Source organism: Pygocentrus nattereri, chromosome 17, assembly GCF_015220715.1.
Source record: "Pygocentrus nattereri isolate fPygNat1 chromosome 17, fPygNat1.pri, whole genome shotgun sequence".
Classification (NCBI taxonomy): Eukaryota; Metazoa; Chordata; class Actinopteri; order Characiformes; family Serrasalmidae; genus Pygocentrus; species Pygocentrus nattereri.
Window position 1 is genome coordinate 34,371,702 of NC_051227.1, and position 21,859 is coordinate 34,393,560.

General features: G+C 38.8%; 2 protein-coding genes across 5 annotated transcripts in view; both read right to left on the minus strand.

Moving 5' to 3' along the window:
* Positions 1–6,868, minus strand: part of LOC108411100 (alpha-2-macroglobulin-like) — a 30,624-nt gene extending 23,756 nt beyond the window's left edge. For 3 of the 4 annotated variants that reach the window (XM_017682486.2, XM_037546375.1, XM_037546374.1), the window contains exons 1-7: positions 6,604–6,798; positions 3,456–3,636; positions 3,202–3,358; positions 1,911–1,963; positions 1,665–1,685; positions 1,375–1,540; positions 1,202–1,286 (exon numbers count right to left, since the gene is read on the minus strand). In XM_017682486.2, coding sequence (XP_017537975.1) covers positions 1,202–1,286; positions 1,375–1,540; positions 1,665–1,685; positions 1,911–1,963; positions 3,202–3,358; positions 3,456–3,636; positions 6,604–6,689 — 749 coding nt within the window. In that variant the 5' untranslated portion in view covers positions 6,690–6,798. The other variant, XM_037546376.1, reaches the window with a different exon arrangement.
* Positions 6,869–10,948: 4,080 nt separating this feature from the next.
* LOC108416863 (alpha-2-macroglobulin-like) overlaps positions 10,949–21,859 on the minus strand; it is a 41,471-nt gene continuing 30,560 nt past the window's right edge. Inside the window, exons 23-34 of the mRNA XM_037546377.1 lie at positions 21,355–21,531; positions 18,453–18,528; positions 18,182–18,338; positions 18,019–18,093; positions 17,229–17,391; positions 15,790–15,980; positions 15,400–15,612; positions 14,712–14,833; positions 14,272–14,353; positions 14,064–14,132; positions 11,440–11,545; positions 10,949–11,357 (exon numbers count right to left, since the gene is read on the minus strand). Of these exons, the coding sequence (XP_037402274.1) occupies positions 11,317–11,357; positions 11,440–11,545; positions 14,064–14,132; positions 14,272–14,353; positions 14,712–14,833; positions 15,400–15,612; positions 15,790–15,980; positions 17,229–17,391; positions 18,019–18,093; positions 18,182–18,338; positions 18,453–18,528; positions 21,355–21,531 (1,472 nt within the window). The 3' untranslated portion in view covers positions 10,949–11,316. The remainder of the gene's footprint in view (positions 11,358–11,439; positions 11,546–14,063; positions 14,133–14,271; positions 14,354–14,711; positions 14,834–15,399; positions 15,613–15,789; positions 15,981–17,228; positions 17,392–18,018; positions 18,094–18,181; positions 18,339–18,452; positions 18,529–21,354; positions 21,532–21,859) is intronic.

The following is a 21,859-nucleotide window of genomic DNA, read 5'->3' on the forward strand; positions in this document are numbered from 1 at the left end:
TACCCCATCCCCACTCAGACGTATGGTGGTGGATCTGTGATACTATGAGCTGTGAGGGTATTTTTCTTACAAAGACCCTGGACAATTTATTCAGATACATGAAATCATAGACTCTATAAAGTACCAGCAGATATTAAATCAAATCCTGACTGCCTCGACCAAGAAGCTTAAACTGGGCCACCCTTTATCCTGGCAAATCATACTGTTAAAACACTAATGCCCTTTGTAACAGTACATCTAATGATACAGTGATGGCTGTATGTATATCTGTGACTAAAGCTTTATACATGAGTGATGAGTGAGTGCAACATTTGTAATTAACAGCACATAGCAAACCCAAAAGTTAGTATTTTTATTAAATGTAATTACAGGAAAATTCCACAGATATTTCAAAATTGCTGCATAATTAAATGGCTAAGATGTCAAAGTCATTAAGAATGGTTTGATGTGAAATGCTCTAGTTTTGCTTTATGAATTTTGCCTAGAAAACATACTGTTCATGGTGGAGTTACATGCAAGGCATTACAAGGCAAAATAGAAACATTTTTTTAGATTTTAGATGTTCTACAGACATGTAAATATCAGTAACAAGTCAGTGTCACCATATTATCTATTTAAATTTTTGTTTAAAAACATAGTGCTGTTGCTAGAAATAAAGAGTGGGAAAATATGCTATAATTTTTTACTCTACCTGTCAGGATTGATGTTCTAAATGAATGTACTTCTGAGCTGGCATGCCTTGATACTACTTAAATGTCATGTGTATAAACATTTATGACATACAGTATTAAGGGTCTTATTATGCAGCTGGAGGGTTAATGTGTTTTTGGCTAGTGTGGTTGGTTAGTGTAGTGGTTAACACCTTTGCCTTCTATGCTGTAGACTGGGGTTCAATCCCCGACCAGGGAAAGCACCCTACACTATACCAATAAGGGTCCTTGGGCAAGACTCCTAACACCACCTTGGCCTACCTGTGTAAAATGATCAAATTGTAAGTTGCTCTGGATAAGAGCGTCAGCCAAATGCCGTAAATGTAATGTCAGAGGGGAAACTGGACTGTATAAAGTTTGGGAACTGCTGCTTTAAAGCAAAAGGCTTCACTGACACACACAAAATCACTAATCAGAAGAGACTAAAATAAAAGACAAAATTTCTTTTTTCTGTCTTATGTTTATGATTCAGCCTTGAAACCATCACTCACTTTCCACAAACCTCGATCTTCAGTTCCTCCTCCCCAACACTCTGTTCTTCTGGTCTTTTCACTGTAATCTCAAACCTGGGTAAAACTAAAAGTCCAAATAGCCTTGTTATTGTATTACATTGCACAGCTTGCCTCATTAACAGTAGAAAAAGTAATGTAAGGCTGTCACTTACCATACTTCTTCACTTTAAAATGATGTGTGATTGACCTATCCCCAATGTTAGCCTTCAGTATATACTGGCCCTCAGGAGCCTCAGGATTCAGCTTGTGTGAAAGCTGCACTATCAGACCTGGTGAGGACACAGTTGTCCACTGACCGATCCTGTTACCTTTATTATCCTGTTTGGTTCCATAAAAGACACTAAATTTAATTTCATTGACAGTATAAAGGAAGCACTGAGCATTGCTACATATGTTAAAAACCAGTAAGATTCAGGAAATATAATGTGTGGATCCGTCTTACCTCAAGTGTCAGTACACTGTACTGTAAAGAAGAGTTAGTGTAAAGGAGAGTAAAATCACCAAACTTAGTAAAAACTAGCAGGATGTCTTCAACACAATTCTACAACTGGTGCAACTTTACTGTACAATGCTTATGCGAAATGAAACAGAAATGCATAGGACAGGATTTAACCAACTAAAAACACACAATAACTCTTTCTAAATGTATTGTTTGATTTAATTAAAAGTCAGACAAATGCTTTCTTACCTCTTGTTTAAGTGGGACAAAATTAGCATCCACTGTGACGACTCTGAAATTCACTATAAATGATAGATATCAGATTTTAGACTGCACAAAAAGTAACACATACTTTTCCACTAAATGAGTATTCCAACATTATTCAAGCAAGTCTCTATATCAGAGTGGAGAACTCAGTTCAGTTTCAGCCCTCAGTTCTCTGCATCTGCTCCATCTGTTGATTCTGTTACATTGTGCAAAAAATAATTCCAGTGTTGTCTGCCTGTAGAAAGGCTGCTGACGTTAAATATACTTAGAAGCTTTGGGGCAGTGACTGAGCTCTATCAGTAAATGTTTACTCTTTCATAAATTCATCAGTTAAGTTGTAAATCTGTAGTTTGCTTTTTAAAAATGGGACTAGTTTCTCAGAGAGAAGAATTCATGGCAATATGGTTTTAGTGTAGTGAGGTGGGGGGCATTTTACAGGCTCCTGTGTGATTTAGCATTAATACCAGAATCATTAAGGAAGAAGAAAATAACCTCAGCTGCTCCTTATATGTTATATGTGTTGATCCAGTGTTCAAAATTTGAATAAATAATCATAAGAACAGCTTCATTCCACTGTGAGCTGTACTTTGAGTTCACATTGTACAGTTACATATTTCAGATATGTATCCACAGAATTCAGCAAATAACATTATTATTACAGCCATATGCAAAGCCCTGCTCTTTACATACTTTGTGGATTTTTATAAGTGAAAATAATGTAACATCTTCTGCAGGGAACCAATTTAAATATGGTATTTTTGTTCGTTTTACTGCATAATTTCTACTTATTATCAGAGATTGGGGTACAGACATGATAAACAACACAGAATAAAGGGACAATATGCTTCAGACGCTAATAAACAATTCAAACAACAAGAGAACACAATACAACAAACAAAGACCAGCAACAAACCAGAACAAACATGAAGCTTAAATACAACAGTGATAACGAGGGACAGGTGGATAACAGGTGGTAACAATCAGGGGCAGAGTCTGGAAACAAGGGGACAGGACCGGGAAGAAACAAAACAAACGCACGTGGAGAGGACTGGGAGGGGCCAATCGTGACATTTAGCATTACTCAGAAAATCAACTGAATAGGTAATTTGCTCAGGGACATTCAAACGTTCACAAAACTCATCACAACGATTAGCATATTATATGTTACCTACAGCTGCAGCAGACAGAGATTAGGCGGAAAGATGCTGGAATAGTCATTTAATAATGAGCTAAAAGTGGTGACAGACTGGAGAAATGAGAAATGATGGAGTACCTGTTTGGCCGGGGTTGTAGATTGGTTTATCAGTCTGAATGAATGTCAGTGGGTTGTAGGATTTAAACATAACTTTTTTTTTCTTTGTCATCTCAAAACTTTCACCTTTAACATCTACTCTGATCTCCTGCACTGATTTACCCTCAACCTGTGGAGCCTGTAGAGATCACAGTATACATTGAGCTATTTTCCATTTACAGACATATCAAATGGTAATAAACGCCTGAAAGAAAAAAAAACTGACAGTAACTGACCTTAAACTGAGAGCAGTGGTGAAAGTCTTCCTCTACTGTCTCCTGTAGAAGTGTTCTGTTCTGGTTGTCATGAACCAGATAAACGGTCATTTGCAGAGTCTCATTAGGCTTCAGAAGACTCGTACACAGTGTAGCCTCAGATCCAGACTCTATCACTGCAGGAAACGTCACCATGAAATACCTAAAGACAAAAAGCAGTTACTGACAATTCAGAGATTTCAACTGAAGCATTACTGAAAGAGTCAGTTAAGTAAAGGAACCCTCTGTACACAAATCAGGGCAAAACTGAGTGAACAACTAAATACATTCATTCATCATCTTATGATGTTTTTACTTCGTGTTCATCCAGCTGATATACACAGATAAGCCACAACATCACAACCGTCGTCTCCTCATTTCCACACTTCAAGCTAAAGTTTACCACACAGGCGCACTTTATAGTTTCACAATTACAGACTGTGGTCCATCTGTTTCTCTATACATTTTGATAACCCCTTTCACCCTGTTCTACCCCCACAGGATCACCACAGTGCAGGTATTATTTGGGTAGGTGATCATTCGCAGCACTACAGTGATAGTGTGTGTTGCACTGACAGGAGTGGATCAGACACAGCAGTGCTACATGGTTTCTGCTCTGTAAACACCATCATAACATTAGTAATAATATTTGTAGTCTGGTTGAAGACGAGGGGTGTGACCTTGATAGGGTGTGTTCCTTCATACAGTCACACTGTGAATCAGTGACACTGGTTTAATGACCAATGAAACCAACCACTGTATCCATTAAGAAAATCCCAGTCACTGTCACTGTCTCTTCCAGGTCCCTTTCACCTTGCCCTTCCAATCCACTGTCCAGTCCTGTGTCCCATTCCTTGTCCGGTTCCATGTCCAGTCCTCTGTATTTAGTCCTTCCTTTTTTCCTTTTCCTGGCCCCTTTGCCCCAACTCCTACTACAGATTTGGTTCCTTCCATTTGTGGTTCGTTTTCATACCTCTGGAGCTGGTCAGGTTCTGCATTGATTTGTGTTTGTATGCTGCATAGTCATAAGTCTGTGGTTGTTTTGCTTGCATTTTTGCTCAGTGTTTTGTTATCCTACTAAATAATACCTAAACATGTTCATGAGTGCTGCATCTAATGCCTCTCCTTCAAAAAATTTACACTTTTTGTACTTTTTCACACACTACCAATTAAATGTTAAATCACATGATTTATAGTGTTAGTTGTTTTTGTAAGGGAGTAAATTTTATTTTTATAGCATTTTTAAAACAAAAGTGATTTACAATAAAATACAGTCCTCTTAGCAATAAGAGTAAGAAAATTGATAACAATCCTATGAAAATAATATAATTACAATAATTATTTCATTTGTCTTTTGTCTGTGCTTACTATAATGAAGTCGTGATGAATGTTATTACTGAGAAGCTAGAAAGCTTTGAACAGATGATCTAAGTGTCTTTGCGCTATTGACTGGGGACAACGGCTTGTAAATGTTCTGTAGGGACACAATACTGGTTTGCAGTCAGCTGTGGGAGGTGTGGCCATGCAGAGTAACATGTACAGAACTTTCACAGTTAATGTAACCATAATGCACAGATGTATAAGCTACCCATGCCATGATCAGTAATACACCCCTATAACATGACAGACCTTGACTTTTTAACTTTATGCTGGTAACAAATTGGATGGTCTTTTTCTTCTTTGACCTGGAGAACTCAAGGTCCATTATTTCCACAAAGATTCATCAGATCACGGAACACATTTCCAGTATGTGGAGTGCCGTCTGAATGATTGAAGATATGTTGTGGTTTTCAGCCTTTTCCTTTATTCAGAGGTAGTCAGGTTGCTGTGAATCTTTTGATGATAGTTTATTCTACATTAGAGGGTGAATTGCTCATAGAATGACATTGTTCTGAAACCAATTATTCACTGACACATTGTTTGACAAAGTGGTTAATCTCGACCTTTCCTTACTTATAAAGAACTAGGCTTGATGCTCCTTTTACACTCACGCATGACTGCATCACCTATTTATGCACCTATTAGATTAAAAAATAAAAAATAAAAAAAAACATAACACTCATTCTCTTAAATTGAACTGTTTCTACGTTTTTGGAACTTGTTAAAGGCATTTCAGATGGACCATACATATTTATGAAAAACAATGATGTTGATAAGGTAAAACATAAAATATCTTTTCTTTGTACTGTTTCGTTTAAATACAAGTCAAAAGGGATTTACATATTACTGTTTTCTGTTTTTATTTGTGTTTCACATGCACAAACAGGTGACATTTCAGTTTTTAGTATTAGCTAAATATAGTGATGAGCTTTTTACACCCTACCAGACTTCCCTGTCCTCAGTAGTGCAGAGAGCATTTCTGAAACTTTAAATTCTAAGCTTTAAGAAAATGACAATATTAGCATAATGGCCTAACAATAATAAAAGTAGTTACATTTTTATAAAGGGCAAAGGGGCATCATGCTCAGTTTAGAGCTAGTTTATGCATTATGTCCATTTCAGTTAATCAAATGTCTAAATGGTGCATTCACAGGTCAAGACAATTTTATCATCTTCTCCATACAATGAGATCATTTTACAAAATTGACATAAATATAAATAATATAAACCTCATATCAAGATTGTGCCTACTTCACTGAAATGAAAGAAAGTACTTGAATATGACCAGTCATGAAGTTACTGCACAAACAAATGCAATGTTGACATTCTATATTTTTACTTTTTGGCTTTGGAAATTAGTAGAAATCTCCCGGGGTATCAGGTGCCTTTAACAGTCTCCCCAGGCACATCATTTGGTGCATTATATTTAAATATCTTCACAGAAATTGATGATGTTCAGCAGGGTATTGGGAGATAACAACAGTTTCTAAGCAGTGGTTGGAGAACAGAGGCAGGGTTTGGAATTGGTCAATTACACACTGACAACACAAGAAGTAGAGCAGGTTTAAAAGAGCACCACCACCCCCACCCCCTCCCCCAAACCCGGGGTCTGTATACAAGTGCATACCGTGATGTAATGACACCACTACCACATAAAGCATAACTATATAATCCCAACATACTACAATACATATGTATAAGAAGAGGCTACTAGATTTTTCACCACCAGACATCTGTTTTGATTACTCACGGTCCTGAGGTTTGTCCATGCACAGAGAGAAAGAGAAAGGAGGCTAACAGTAGCACTTCTCGTACGAGAAACCCACGGGCCACCATGATGATGTCTGGTCACCAACACCAACACTTGTTGCTTCTTCTCTTTTTATCGTTACTGTCCCTTTGCTGCTGTAACACTGAGAATTTCCCCTGTTGTCGGATTAATAAAGGATTATTTTATCTTACCAGGTTAGGAAGCTTGACTGCCTTTTTAAAAGGTCGTTCAGCCCACAGGACATTTGGAGTTATCATCTCGTCAATGATTAATCTGTTTAAGCAATATATTTTGGCTACACTGAAAACTGATAGCCTGAGCAAACTATTCAAATCAGAGGCGTTTTTCAGAGGCCAGCAAGGGGGGGGGTGGGGTTGGGGGGTTTGGGTGGCGGGGGTGACTGGATAATGAAGAAAATCACACAAAATGGCAAGAAATGGATGATCATAAATCAGCAGCTCTGCAGAGAAAAGAAAACAAGAGCTCACTTTAGCACTTTAGCTGTTTCTCAAACATTATTCTCATCTGAGTTTCTGTTATTTTCATTAAAGCTCCCCAACCCCCACCTTCTGTGGGTCCCACTACTAAAGTTTGCCCCTCCATGTACAAGTGTAGCTCTGCCACTGGTCCAAATCTACTGTTTTTTCAGGCATTATTTACCATTTGATGCAAAGTCTGTCCATTCAACAGCCATCTAAGCAACTCTGCCAGGCATTTATTCCCAGTCATTCAAAACCAGACCCACATCTTTTTGACTAGGAAAATCCTATAAACCACAAACTAAAAGCGCAATTAACATTTCAAAAACACATTTGAAACCACTGGTGAAATCTACCAAAAACAACATAAACAGTGTGTAGAGTTTGGCTGCAATAACACACAGAAGCAATTTCAGCTTGTTGTGGCTTCTGTGAATGCACATATCTCAACAACAAAGGAGTGCTTCCCCCCTTTGCAACTTCACCAGCAAGCCGATTCACTCTTTTGATTGGAGGACGGGACTTTGCCCATAAATAGGCATCATGTTGAACATTTCCTGTGTCCTCCTTCATAATGTCTCTAATACTCTAATATAACTTTCTCCCTCTTTTAATAATACTCAAGCTTATGAAAGTTACTGACAATTCCATAAGCAATATACTGTGTGTCAGTTTAAGCATTCAATACTATTCATAGCCAGTGAAGCATGATCATTATATTAAGCTATGGCTCATGACTGATTAAAACCCAAAATAATGTTTGAACACAACCAAATTACATCAGTAAAATATAAGAAATTGTGTTATGTCTGCATTTGTTGACAGTCATATACACTATATTGCCAAACGTATTCACTCACCAATCAAAATCATTGAATTTCCAATGACCAATCACTTCCATGGCCACAGGTGTATAAAACTAAGCACCTAGGCCTGCAGACTGCCTCTATAAACATTTATGAAAGAATGGGACACTCTCAGAAGCTCAGTGAATTCCAGCATGGTACCATGAAAGGATGCCACCTGTGCAAGTCAAGTCCAGTTGTGAAATTTCCTCACTACTAAATATTCAACAGTCAACTGTCAGTGGGATTATAACAAAATAAAAGCAATTGGAAACGACAGCAACCATGAAGTGGTAGGCCACATAAAATGACAGAGCGGGGTCAGCAGATGCTGAGGCGCATAGTGTGCAGAGGTCACCAACTTCCAGCACAGTCAAACACTACAGATGTCCAAACTTCATGTGGCCTTCAAATTAGCTGAAGAACAGCGTAGAGAGCTTCATGGAATGGGTTTCCATGGCCAAGCTGCTGCATCCAAGCCGCAATGCAAAGCATTGAATGCAGTGGTGTAAAGCACCACCACTGGACTCTAGAGCAGTGAAGATGTGTTCTCTGGAGTGACAAATCATGCTTCTCCGTTTGGCTATCTGATGGATGAGTCTGGATGAGTTTGGTGGTTGCCAGGAGAACAGTAGTTGTCTGACTGCATTGTGCCGAGCTTGATGGAAGGGGGATTATGGTGTGGGCTCATTTTTCAGGAGTTGGGCTTGGCCTCTTAGTTCCATGAAAGGAACTCTTAATGCCTCACCTAACCAAGAAATTTTGGACCATTGTCATGCTCCCAACTTTGTGGGAACAGTTTGGGGATGGCCCCTTCCTGTTCCAGCATGACTGCACACCAGTGCACAAAGCAAGCTCCATAAAGACATGGATGAATGAGTTTGGTGTGGAAGAACTTGACTGTCCTGAACTCAACCTGATAGAACACCTTTGGGATGAATTAGACCTCACAAATGCGCTTCTTTATTCCCATAAAGACACTCCTAAACCTTGTGGAAAGCCTTCCCAAAAGAGTTGTTATTATTATTATTAGTACACATCTCTAATTATATTATACATCGCACGCTGTGTTTATTTTCTGGGGTAATATGAGTATTTGGTCACATCTAATTTACCGCTTTCTGTTTTTTTTGTATTTTACAGACAGAACATTTTTCCTCCTGGAATGTCATATCCTGTAGGGTTTTGATCTAATATCACTGTATAAATGTGCGGAAGGATGTGATCTTCTGAGATCCAGGATTAATATGTACTGAATGACCACTCTAACTGTGTGGGCTGAAATGAACTCAGGTCATTATTTGAGTTTTTGTTCAAGAATGTCAAATTTGCCCTTTTACTCACATCATTTACAGGAACTCTCCCTCTTTGACTGATTACTTACGTAAGGTTACTGACCTGTGTCATCTGCACAAATGTCAAACAAACATCTCTCTCTGGCACCATGAGTGATCAGAGATCAATCGCCTGCTCATAAGTGAAAGGGAACTGATGTATTGTAGGTCTGCAGCCTTAATGTTTCATTCATATGACTGGGTTTCAGTTAAAAGGCTACTAAGTAATGCAACCTTTCAATTTCTATTCATGATCATGTGGATCATGTTTATCAATGTCTGCATTTATTCTATAAAACACCAAATCATAAGAGCAGATCTTGATACCAAAAGGTTCCACGTGGCAATTTTGTCAAAAATTAGTCTGTATTTTTTTTAAATGAAAGGTTCCTGCTTGAAAATCACTTGCTAAGTCAGAGTTATAAGGTTATATCTGCAGTGCAGTCAGTGAAGCTAATGAATTTCAGGGGACCACTCAAAATTCTCTTTCACTCATGTCATCAAGCTTAGATGATGGCCGAAAGTGGCCAGGTAAAAACAGTATAAATAGCATAAACAAGATTAATGTGTGTTTTCCATTACATATGAAATACCAGTAGGTTTTATTCACATTCACATTCAATTGTAGACAGATGTCAGTTTCTATGCAGGATATGAAGTGGAATAAACTGCTGTTTAAGTACTAAAATACTAGTACTACATTAGCTACAGTTAGCTAACGGAAACGTTTAATGATTTGAAATACAAATCATATCATAATTCAGAATAATGTTGTTTATTGTAAGTTACTTTACTTTTAACTCAGATTTAATGTGCTGTTCTGCAAACAAGATGACTAAAAATCATGCTAACCTACTGTTTCAAAAAATTCAATAAAGTTACAGGTTCAGGCTTAAATAAGTACATTTGATTTATGGATACTTTCTATTTTTTAATGATGCAGCTAGTAAAGTTAACTCAAACAGCTCAATAATTTTCAATAATTTCAATTGAGCTCATAGTGCTCTACTTTTTCGAGTTCTGTTTAATCTTCTAGTTAGTTTAACTTGAATCAGCCATAACTTTACAGCCTACAATTACAGACTGTAGTCCATCCGTTTCTCTGCATACTTTTTTTTTTAGCACTTTTTAACCCCATTCTTAAAGGGTCAGGACCCCTACAGGACCTCAGAGCAGGTATTATTTTGGTGGTGGATCATTCTCAGCACTGCAGTTACACTGACATGGTGGTGGTGGTGTGTTAGTGTGTGTTGTGCAGGTACAAGTGGATCAGACACGGAGGTGCTGCTGAAGTTGTTGAACACATCCAGCCATTAAAGAACAGTGTGCAAGGGTGTTAAGAAAGTATGCAGAGAAGCAGGTGGATTGCATTCTGTAATTGTACACCTATACAGCAAGTAGAGCTGATAAACTGGACAATGAGTATATAAACAAGGAGTAGAAATAAGGCAGTTTCAGTGTTGTGGCTGATCGGTGTACATACTGCATTCTACTTTTAAAGAACTGCTTCACTATTAAACTTTGTGGATTGTTTACGTGTGTGTGTGTGTGTGTGTGTGTGTGTGTGTGTGTGTGTGTGTGTGTGTGTAAAACTCATTTCACAGACGTTCCAACAGAAAGAATTTCTCTTCAGAATTTCCCTCAGATAATGAGAAAATGATCACTATTCATGTTGTTAAAACAGTGAGCTTAGTTTATTTGGCTTTCTTGTTAAACACTTTTGCTACTTCTCTGGTTCAAAGCCCTTGATTTATTCTACCATACTGTGAAATCATTGTGCACAAATTTGACCTCTGTTGTGTTTAAAAAGCCTTGAGCTGACTGTCACTCAACTTTTTAAGGTATGTTGAATATTTCAGCACATAGACTACCCGTTAAAACTGTTTATAGCAACATCACGTGTTGCGTCAAATTCATATTTCTTTCAACATAAAAGAAAAAGAATCATTTAATTGAAGATAAAATAAAATCTGAGTAAAACAAGCAACCAAGTCTTCTCTGTGTCTCGTGCTGTGAAGCTGCAGGTCTGAGAGCTCACACACAGGGGGAGGAGTACTCCGTCTCAGACTGGTCACCTGAATGAAAGATGTATTAAATTTCAGAAGCAATACAACCACAGTCATAGTGTAAGAATCACATAGCCTAGGGAAATCTTACTTGTTTGGTAGTAGTCATAGACTTTGATCACAGCTGGTTTGAGGTTCTTGACTGGAAGCACCTGTTTAATACGTAGCTCATAATTTATAGGAGAATTCCTTGGGACCTGTTGAGCACAAACCAAAAATGCTCCATCATTTGTTGTTTGGACAGTTTTTGGTCCAATTCATTGTAAAATTTAGCCTTTTTGTGTTTTTCTGTCAATGTGAAAATGAAAGATGGTCTTCCATTATCAATGATTATGAATATGAAAGAAGGTTTTTTATTGGCGATTTATCAATGATTACGAGTTTTAAAACCTAGAAGGTTCTGTGTTACAGAAATTTCCTATGACATGTCAAGATGAGATTTTTTTCACAAACTCATTTAACAGAATCATATCTTAATTTAGGAATTACATCTTACAGAATCTTATTTTAAGTAAGGAAATTGTAAATTACAGAATCGATACACGTTCAGCTGAAACGTAAATACATAATCAAAACAATATCAAATGTAAGTTAGTTAGACAGCTACCATTACCGTGTCACGATTGGCCCCTCCCAGTCCTGTCCATGTGCGTTTGTTTTGGTATCTGTAGTCCTGCCCCTCGTTTTCTAACTCCGCCCTTGATTTTTTGCACCTGTCCCTCGTTTTCCCTGTGTACTTAAGCCCTGTGTTTGGCCCGGTGCTGGTCTTTGTTTGAATCTCTGTGTTTGAAGTGTTCGATTCTTGTTTGAGGCTCTGTTCCTTTTTGTCCTTACTGTCCTCCAATCTCTACGTGTTGGCTATATGACCCTGGACTGTCTTGACTATGACCCTGGATTTGCCCTTAATAAATCTCGCTTATCTCAGCATATGCGTCCGCCTCATCGCTCCTCGTTACATACCGATATATAAAGTAGCAAAACAAAACTAAAGTCTGAGAAATTGGAAGTTAGAACACTGTGACGAAGCCCCTGTTCTGTTTAACTGGGTGTTGCTGCTCCCAAAATTCCACCCAAAGTCTTTAGCTGCCTTGCATAACGTTATTCCTCCTAAAAAATAGCCACGTGTTCAGTTCTGTCTCTTCATTATTCACCCTCATCACTGTAATATTTTAACTTGGTTTTGCATCACCATTAACCCACCCAGACAATGAAAAGAAACAGGGGAGAACGCACCTGCATGTCCAGGATCATCATCATGCTAGGTATTGTGAACTTGTGATGCTGCCTGGCACAGCTGCTTAAAATTGATTAAAAACTGAAGTTAAGCCACTGCTGGGGTTTATCCTAAAGTTAGGACCTTATTTCAGAAATTTAGTCTAGCTAGGACATTTCTGTAATACTGTTTTTATTTATCTGGATTTAGGATAAGATTATGAACTTATGGGCTATTATTCTGTAATAGCTACTGTCTTAAATCCCCATCAGTAGCTGTCTCCTAAACTAATACACATCTACCTTTATGTGCATATCTTTGGTTGTTTGGTAACAGACATAATTATTTACCAAACTGATTCGAGTTTATTTAGGATTTCTTAACTCGAGATAAGATGTGTAAGATATAATTCTTAAATTAAGAGAAGATTTGCTTCTGCATTATGAACTTGTGAAAAAGCTTAACTTGGCCTGTCAGATCTGAAATTAAATGAATGAAAGATGACTCATCTCTATCCAAAGCTTGCAACATATACACACTTGCGAAAAGATTCAGCATGAAACTTTATACATTTTTCTGCCGCTCTGCTCCCAACTACAAAGTCCCAACTGAAGTGGAAATATCAGAGCCAACCTATGAGGAGCCTGGCCACTTCCTAAAACAGGACTACTGGGGGTGAATGGACATAAATGGCTAAAAACAGAAGGGTTTTTTTTTTTAATAAAATAAATTATAAAATAAAAAAGCGGAAGGTTAAAATAGTTTCTAATAATTTGCCCTGAACTTTTCTTTAATTTTAGAAAGTAGAAGGATGTATTGCACTAAAAGCTAAGAAATGCCACTTGTATGTTTCTTTTTTTCTAAAGCAAACTGGTTTTGGGCTTCAAGACTACTGCAGCATTATTACTACTAGGTGCTGCTTGGTTGAAGAACAAAGCAGCCCATTGGCTATTCATGTTCATTGATGTCATTTACGTAGAAGAGGCATCAAGTTCAAAACCGTTCAAAAGTGTAACAGCAGTGTTAAAGTATTTTATGCCCTTTAGTACTCATGAAATTATATTCTTTTACATTAAAAATGTTTAAATATTTATAAACTATGATTTTACTCAAATGTTCTATATGAACTGGACTCACTTGGGAGCTCCCTCTAGCGTTTGAGAAACCTGGAATACATCGCAGAGGGGTAATTCTCCTCCCTACAAGCTCTCTGGAAATATCACTGTACACATTGGTTAGCAAATGACCTGCACTACAGACTGTACCTACCTCTGGGTGTGTATAGAACACTAGGTGGAACAAACTGTAATCTGCACTAATCACTACTGTCTTTTCAAAATAAATAAAAAGCCTTGTGCATCTGGGAGTTGTTGCTTTTTTCCTGTACTGAACTTATACCAGACACTGGTGTCCAAACTGTGATGTGAACCAAACCTTGACTTGTGTGTACTGTTACACCCCTGCTCTGTATGAATGTCCACAATAACTGTGGAGTTTCTCACCTCTTTCATATACATGATAACATGGTCATCTTTGGAATCGACCCGTTCCACAAGTAGGCGGTTTTTTAGCTGAAAGAACAAAATAATTATTACTTCTATAATAATTATAAAAATAATTACTTCTCTGCAATGATTTATTAAACATTCGAAAAGCAAATTTAAAGTAATAATTACTGCATATGTGTAACAAACTTCCAGGACTACTTACATCACTGGGATCTGCTGTGAATCCTGATAAGACTTTTATATCCACTATGACCATGTTAGTGCTCTTTAGAGCCCCATTATATCTGTAAACAAATACATAAATAAAACACTGTTAGGTGGTTAGTTACTCGCTACATTATTGTTATATATTGTTATTACTGTTTCTACAATATAAACATTATAAGACCATATTCAGTTATTGATCTAAGAATTCTGCACATATCAAATTTAGCTCAGATGCCAGACTGCTACAGGCAATTACTGGAGGTTGGAGCTGTCTTTTAGACATGTTGCCATGCTCAACTGAACTGTAATTATTTATTATTATAATGTAATTATTCTGTCTTTGACTAAAATCATTTTCTTCCCATCATGTAAAGTTATCATCCCCAGCATTAAGTTTAAACCATTTTTGTCTTTTATTAAAAAATGCACTCTTACGTGACTATGAAGTTGATGGACAGGGTGTATCCAAATGATTTGGTACAATTTCCATCGGTTTTAGCCTCGATGCTCAATGTGTTGCTTTCAGTAGGTGTGGGGATATTGTAGAAAAGTGCCGCCTGCATTTGAAAGCAAAAAGAGACCAAACAAAAAACACTGAATAAACATAGTGTCTCTTAACCCCTTTAATGGCCAGGCCCCACTCGCAGACTGAGTTTCATTATACAATTCTATAACCAAAGAATAGCTTGACAAGTTTGCACTGAGATCCCTGCAGCTACTGAATAATAAGCCTAAGTATGTAATAAGCCTGAGATTTTAAGGGGTTAAAGCTGCATAATGTAGCTCATGTTTTATATTTGTAATTAACTACAAAGAGGCCTGCAAAAGAAACATTTGTTGTAAAAAAAATAAAATAAAAGTTTTGCTTGGCTTGAGTTTTTAATATATATGACCTAATTTGCATGTGGATTGTTTGGCTCGTGCTTTACAATTTGCATAGCACTGTTATTTCAGAGGTTCATGAACAGCTCTCATTGTGGTCTGTAGTCAGCTGTAAAATCCAAAAGTGTGAATATTGTTATCAGCCAGTTACATGAAACCAAGGGTGGCCAACCAGATTTTCTGGTGTAGCCAGTCCCACCCTAATTCCCCCTCTTCACCACTGCATACTAGACACACTGACCTGCACAGACACGCAGGTGGAGCCTTTCACTGAAACGCTGTATTTGCCAGGAACGTCCTGTAGTGGTCTCTCCTGGTACAATAGCTTGTTGTCCTGATTCACATCAAAGTCATGACTCTCTTTATCTGACTTCACAGTTACTGTGCTGGAGCCATCAGAGCTGAACACTTTGGTGGAGTACAGAGCCAGAGCCTGGAGGGCCACCACTGTGTCCTGATCCAAACACAAAAACAAAAAGGAATTACACATTTACAGCTCTTTTATTATATTACACATTTACAGCTCTTTTATTATATTATACATTTACATTTTTATGTATATTTATTATGTGACCAGAACATTTTGAGAAAAAGGAAGAATTGGGAAAAGGGCTGAAATTTATTTGAATACCTGGGTGGAGGAGTAGCCTCCAAAGGGGTTTTGCTGCTTCACCAGCCAGCTGACAATCCTGTTAGCATAGCCCAAATCAGCAGCAGTGACTTCAGATGTAGTGAGAACAGCTAGCAGAACATAGGAGCTGATCTCCACTGACAAGGAGTCAGAGTCATCTGATGCTGACTGAGACCAGTGAAGGCGACCATCTGTATAAAAGAACACAAGATAACTCAAATAAGCTCAATCTAGAGATAATAATAGATGAACCATAAGCCTGTGAGCCCAAGACCACAAGATACACAAATAATACGATCATTATTGGATTCAAGTGGTCGTATGAATGGCATACTCTGATTTCTTAGATTGGATTAAGGCTGAAGAAATAAAATAAAGAAACTTGGATTTTATCTCAGTAATCTGTTTTTTTTTTTCAGCGCATTACTTAATTTCAGTTTTCTTAAGTTGTGCATGTGCGCAAACTGAGGGAACAGCAACAGCAAAGTAGAATTTCACCCAGCAACAAAGCAACAAAATACTTTTGGAGTGATCCTGAAACAAATTACATGCTTGACAAAATGAAGAATTTATATATTGCTCCTATTCTAAATGAATTATATTCATACTAACAAGTAACAAATTCACATTTAAAAAAAACTGTGGCATGTTTGAATTTTACATCATGTCCTTCTTCTGTGAGTAATTGTGTAGTCAAGACACCTAGAAGTGAGTCTGAGACAAGATTGAGATCTGGACATATCAAGTCCTAGTCGAGACCAAGACAAGACTGAGATCTCATTAAGATTTTCTTCAGCCTCATATTGAGTTCTCTGAAACTGCCAAATTCATCTCAGTGGGTGAGTGTGAAAAAGACGATATGTGAAATCTTGTGGAACACTGAAGATTTGGTGGTTGCTTGTGTGGGCTGTGAGGTGCAAAAGTTTAGGACCCTCTGATACAGAGAAGGGACTGTTTTATTTTGTTCAAAGACATTGTTGATATTAAAATTAAATTAAAAAAATTCAGTTTTCCTAACCCCAAGACTGAGTTTATGGTCTCAACACTCAAGTACTACGACACTGTCTGTGAGTTTATTGCAAAGCAGAAATGTGATTATTGCCTGATTCATTTACATTTACGGCATTTTGCTGACGCTCTTATCCAGAGCGACTTACAATTTGATTGTTTTACACAGGTAGGCGAAGGTGGTGTTAGGAGTCTTGCCCAAGGACTCTTATTGGTATAGTGTAGGATGCTTACCCAGGCAGGGGTTTGAACCCCAGTCTACAGCGTAGAAGGCAAAGGTGTTACCCACAACACTATCCCAAATTCACAAAGCTTACATTTAAACACGTTAAACAGATTATTGACAAAATCTGACTTTCTGCACCTATCGGATTAAGTGCATGTAAACACATACAGTTACTCAATGACTATTTCTTGTAATGATTTCATACCTCCTGAAATGGCAACACTATCTAACTTCTTCAGCAGCTGCTCCCGAACATCATGCTCTCCAGCCAGGCTGAAAGTGTAAGCCAGCAGTGCAGTGGCATAGGTGTTTGTTAGGTTTCCAATTGAGGACTTCAGGCATGATAATCCTTTACTCACAACAGGATCCTACAATCAAAATGTAAATTAGAGTGCAGAAGAAAACTCAGTGGTTTGAAAGTCTTTCCATGGCTCAGGTGTTAAGACACACTGTACAATAATAGAGTGAAAAATCACTTCCCAACTTTGTAATCCATATGGACCATTTAAAGAATGTTCTGATTTACGGACCCTTGTGCGCTCTGGTGTTGAGCAGCTCAGTTGTATTTGCTAAGTCTACTTAACAAACAAGCTAAGTACCTTCATCAATCAGTGGCATCAAAATGTCAAACACTCTGGCAATTTCTCTGCAATTTATTTCCTGGAAGGATCATCGAGATCCCTCCTTTTCTCCTCTTCCATGGCAGAGATGCATTGACAATAGAAATGAGGAGGTCGTCAAATACGCCAGCACATCGCACTCTCCCAGCTGGGATAGACAGCTTTAATGATTATATTGGGAGTGTTTTGGTTTTATCATTGCCACTCTCTTCTGTTGCTTGCTTTGAGGGCAAGAGTAATGGTCATATGATTGTAACGTAAGCATCACACTGAACACACTGGCCTATAATTATGATGTGTTAGTCTGTCCTCCCTATAGAATTTAATCCTGTGCATGTAAGGTCATCATTTACACAGACTGATCAGTGTCCTCACCTTCACCTTATGGCCTAATTCAAGCAACGATGCAGTGATGTAAGCAGTCATGGTCACATCATCATTTACACCACCCTGTAAGGCATTAGAACATTACTCAAAACAGATCTCAGATCATTTCAGTTACTGAGTACCTTAAAAAACCTCACCTCCAAAAACCCACCTTCATCCTGTTGTTGAACAGTCTTCCCTGTCTTATGAAACAGCCATCTGGTCTCTGATTACTTATCAGCCATTTCTTTGTAGTCTCGATGTTTTGTGGATCAATAAAGATGTAACTCTGTGCTTTGCCAAAAGTTCTCAGGACAAAAGCACTTAACCTGGTGGTAAAAACAGATCTGTGTTGATATTCATATCTTTGTGTATATAATGGTAACTGAAAATGATCATTTTTTGTTACATCTTCCAGCTGAAAACTGGCTTGACTTTCTCACCATGTATTCCCTTCTCCTTCGCCGAAAGTGCTGTATGCACCATTGAAATGCTTGTAGTTTAGTTGCCTCTGATAACCTGTCAGGGCAAATGATTTTTATCCTGGTCAGTTCAGCAGTTCACAGTCTACTCACGATGGCTAAGGCCAGAAACATATTCAACGCAAGTACACGAGTGCAAATGACAGCACTCAGCAAACACACTGCAAACGCTCAGTTCTTCTGTACAAACTCACTGAGTTCTTACATTGCTGCGGTGGTTAAAACACTCACTACTGAAGGGAGCGTTAGAGGACAAACCAGTGAGCAATCTACTGTCATTCCAACAGCCTCAACAGCTAGGCTTGGCCGTCACTATAGCACCCTCTGCTGTAATGCTCAAAATGCAGCTCATGCTTGCCTAAATAGTTTCATAGTTTCAAGTTTATTTGTCATTTGCACAACATGTCAGGATATTTATGCACTGAAATGCTTGTGGTGAGGCTCAGGTAATCAGTCTACAGAAAATAAGTAAGTAAGTAAAAAAAATATATGTATATATATATATATATATATATATATATATATATATATATATATATAAATGTATAAATATGTAAATACAATAAATATACACAAAATGTAGAGAAAATATACACAAGACATAGAGACAGTATACATTTTAAAGTGACTTGAGTGACTGTGTTGTGGTTCTTTAAAGTGGCTTAGTGTTAAGCTGTTATTGTCCATAGCAGAGATGATATGATACAAAGTGACTGACTGAAAATGGTAGTTGAGGAAAGACCCACAGCTTCACAGCTAGTTCAGAAGCCTGACAGCCTGTGGGTAGAAACTGTTCATTATCCGGGTTGTTCTAGTCTGGATGCTGCGGAATCTGCTGCCTGATGGCAGGATGGTGAACTGAATAGTTAACATAATGGGTAGTTGCTGTCTGAACAGATGTTTTTGATCTTCCTGAGGCAGCTGGACTGGTAGGCGTCCTGCAAGGCTGGTAGTTTGTTGCCTATGATGGCTTCTGCTATCCTCACCACTCCTCTAAGGGCCTTGCGGTCGCAGGCGGTGCAGATGCTGTAACAGACAGTGATGCAGCCTGTGACGATGTTCTCTATGGTGCACCTGTAGAAGTTAGTGAGGAGAAGAGGAAGAAGAGATGCTGACAAGCAGATCTCACAATAGTGTTGGTGTGGTGGGTCCAGGTGAGGTCATCAGTGATGGTTAGGTGTTCCTTGGAGGTGTACGCCAAAGAACTTCACACTGCTGACTCTCTCCACTTCGGCTCCATTGATGAACAGGGGAGAGTGACCACCCCTCTGCTGTTTTCTGTAGTCTACATTCATCTCCTTTGTTTTGCTGATGTTGAGACAGAGATTGTTATCATGGCACCACTCTGACAGAGCGCTGACCAGTCTCTGTAGGCTGTTTCATCTCCATCAGTGATGAGGCCTAGGATGGTGGTGTTATCAGCAAACTTGAAGATGATATTAGATGTGTGTTTGGCTACGCAGTCATGTGTATACAGGGAGTACAGGAGGGGGCTGAGCACACATCCCTGGGGAGCCCCTGTGCTCAGAGTCAGTGTGGAAGGGAAGATGTTCCCAACTTTCACCACCTGGGGTCTGCTCATCAGGAAGTCCAGTATCCAGTTGCACAGATGAGAGTTCAAACCCAAGTCTGTGAGCTTAGGAATGAGTTTGGCAGGGATGATTGTGTTGAATGCTGAGCTGTAATCTATGAACAGCATTCGTACATATGTGTTCTTTCTGTCCAGGTGTGTGAGAGCAGTCTGCATCATTAGTGCAATGGCGTCTGTGGATCTGTTGGAGCGGTATGCAAATTTGTTAGGGTCCATGGTGGCTGGAAGTGTTGAGCAGATTTGAGCTTTGACCAGCCGCTCGAAGCACTTCATAACTGTAGATATCAGTGCAACAGGGCGTCATTCAGGTAGGCATTCAGGCAGGTGACAGAGGATTTCTCTGGGACTGGAACAATTGTGGCTTCCTTAAAGCAGTTGTGAATCACTGACAGTTTTAAGGAGAGGTTAAAGACGTCAGTGAAAACCTCAGCCAGCTGGTTGGCACATGCTTTATGTACCCAGCTGTGGATGCTGTCAGAACCGGGTGCCTTGCGTGGGTTAACTGCCCTGAAGGATCTAACAACCTCAGACAGGGGAATGGCTAGAGCATAGCTCTCCTCATCTACTGGGAGTTTCTCAGTAGGTGAGGTGTTAGCTGCCTCATAATGAGCATAATGAGCATTGAGTTCATCTGCAAGTGAGGATGTAGGCCCCTATCACAGATCACACCTACTTTGTTGTCAGTGATGTGGCCACTCCACATATGTCTGAGATCAGAGCCAAGATAGTTAGATTCCACTCTGTCCCTGTAGCTCCTTTTGGCCAGCTTGATGGTCCTTTGAAGGTCATATCTGGCCTTCTTGTAGCTAGCTGGGTCACCAGAGTTGTAGGCAGCAGCGCAAGCTCTTAGTTTGGCTTGAACCTCAGCATTGATCCAGGGTTTCTGGTTGGGAAATGATCTGATATTGATGTTTGGTAGAATGTCTTCAGTGCATTTACTGATGTAGCTTGTGATGGAGTCACATCACAGAACATCATCCAATCTGTGGATTCAAAGCAGTCGTGAAGTGTGAAGATGGCCGCCACACTCCATTGATAGACTTATCTGAGCACTGGTTTTGCCTGTTTAAGTCTTTGTTTGTATGCGAGCAGGAGAAGAATAGAGGTGTGATCAGCTTTGCCGAAGGCAGGACAGGGGAGGGGTTTGTAACTGTCCTTGATTGCGGTACTATGTGTGAAACCTTGTCTGAATAGCTTGAACCATCTGTGTTCATGCCCTTGCAGGAAGTGTGTATTAAGTCTAAGATTCTTCATGAATATAAGATCTCTCACCACTCTTAAGGAAACCAGTAGCTCTCTCACGGATGGCTGCAGTGAGCTGTCCAGTGTTCTCCAGGTACTGAAGAATGTAGATGTTGGGGGCGAGGAGAGCAATATTTTGCTCCCCACACCCATATGGCATCTTCAGCAATCCATCAATATTCTTTAGTGCACGGCCCAGTATGTCTCCTGCAAAAACAGTACAACAATTTTAATTACGTACTCAGACAAATGAAGCACCCAGGAAAATATATATGCTGTATATATAAAATCCAGACCAAACTATTAAATTAAATGAAGAATTAATCAATATTTCATGTGTGAAGCCTCAATTCTACAAAATATCTCCTCCATGGGTATGGTTCAAACTAAAATTTAGACATTATTACTGTAAGTGACACTGGTTCAGTGCTCTCTCAAGTTTTGTTTACAAATACCTCTGCCCAACATACACCTGACAAATCTTTGTCCACTAGGAAACATGATTAAGCTGTGTTTCACTAAGTCGTAGCTCAGT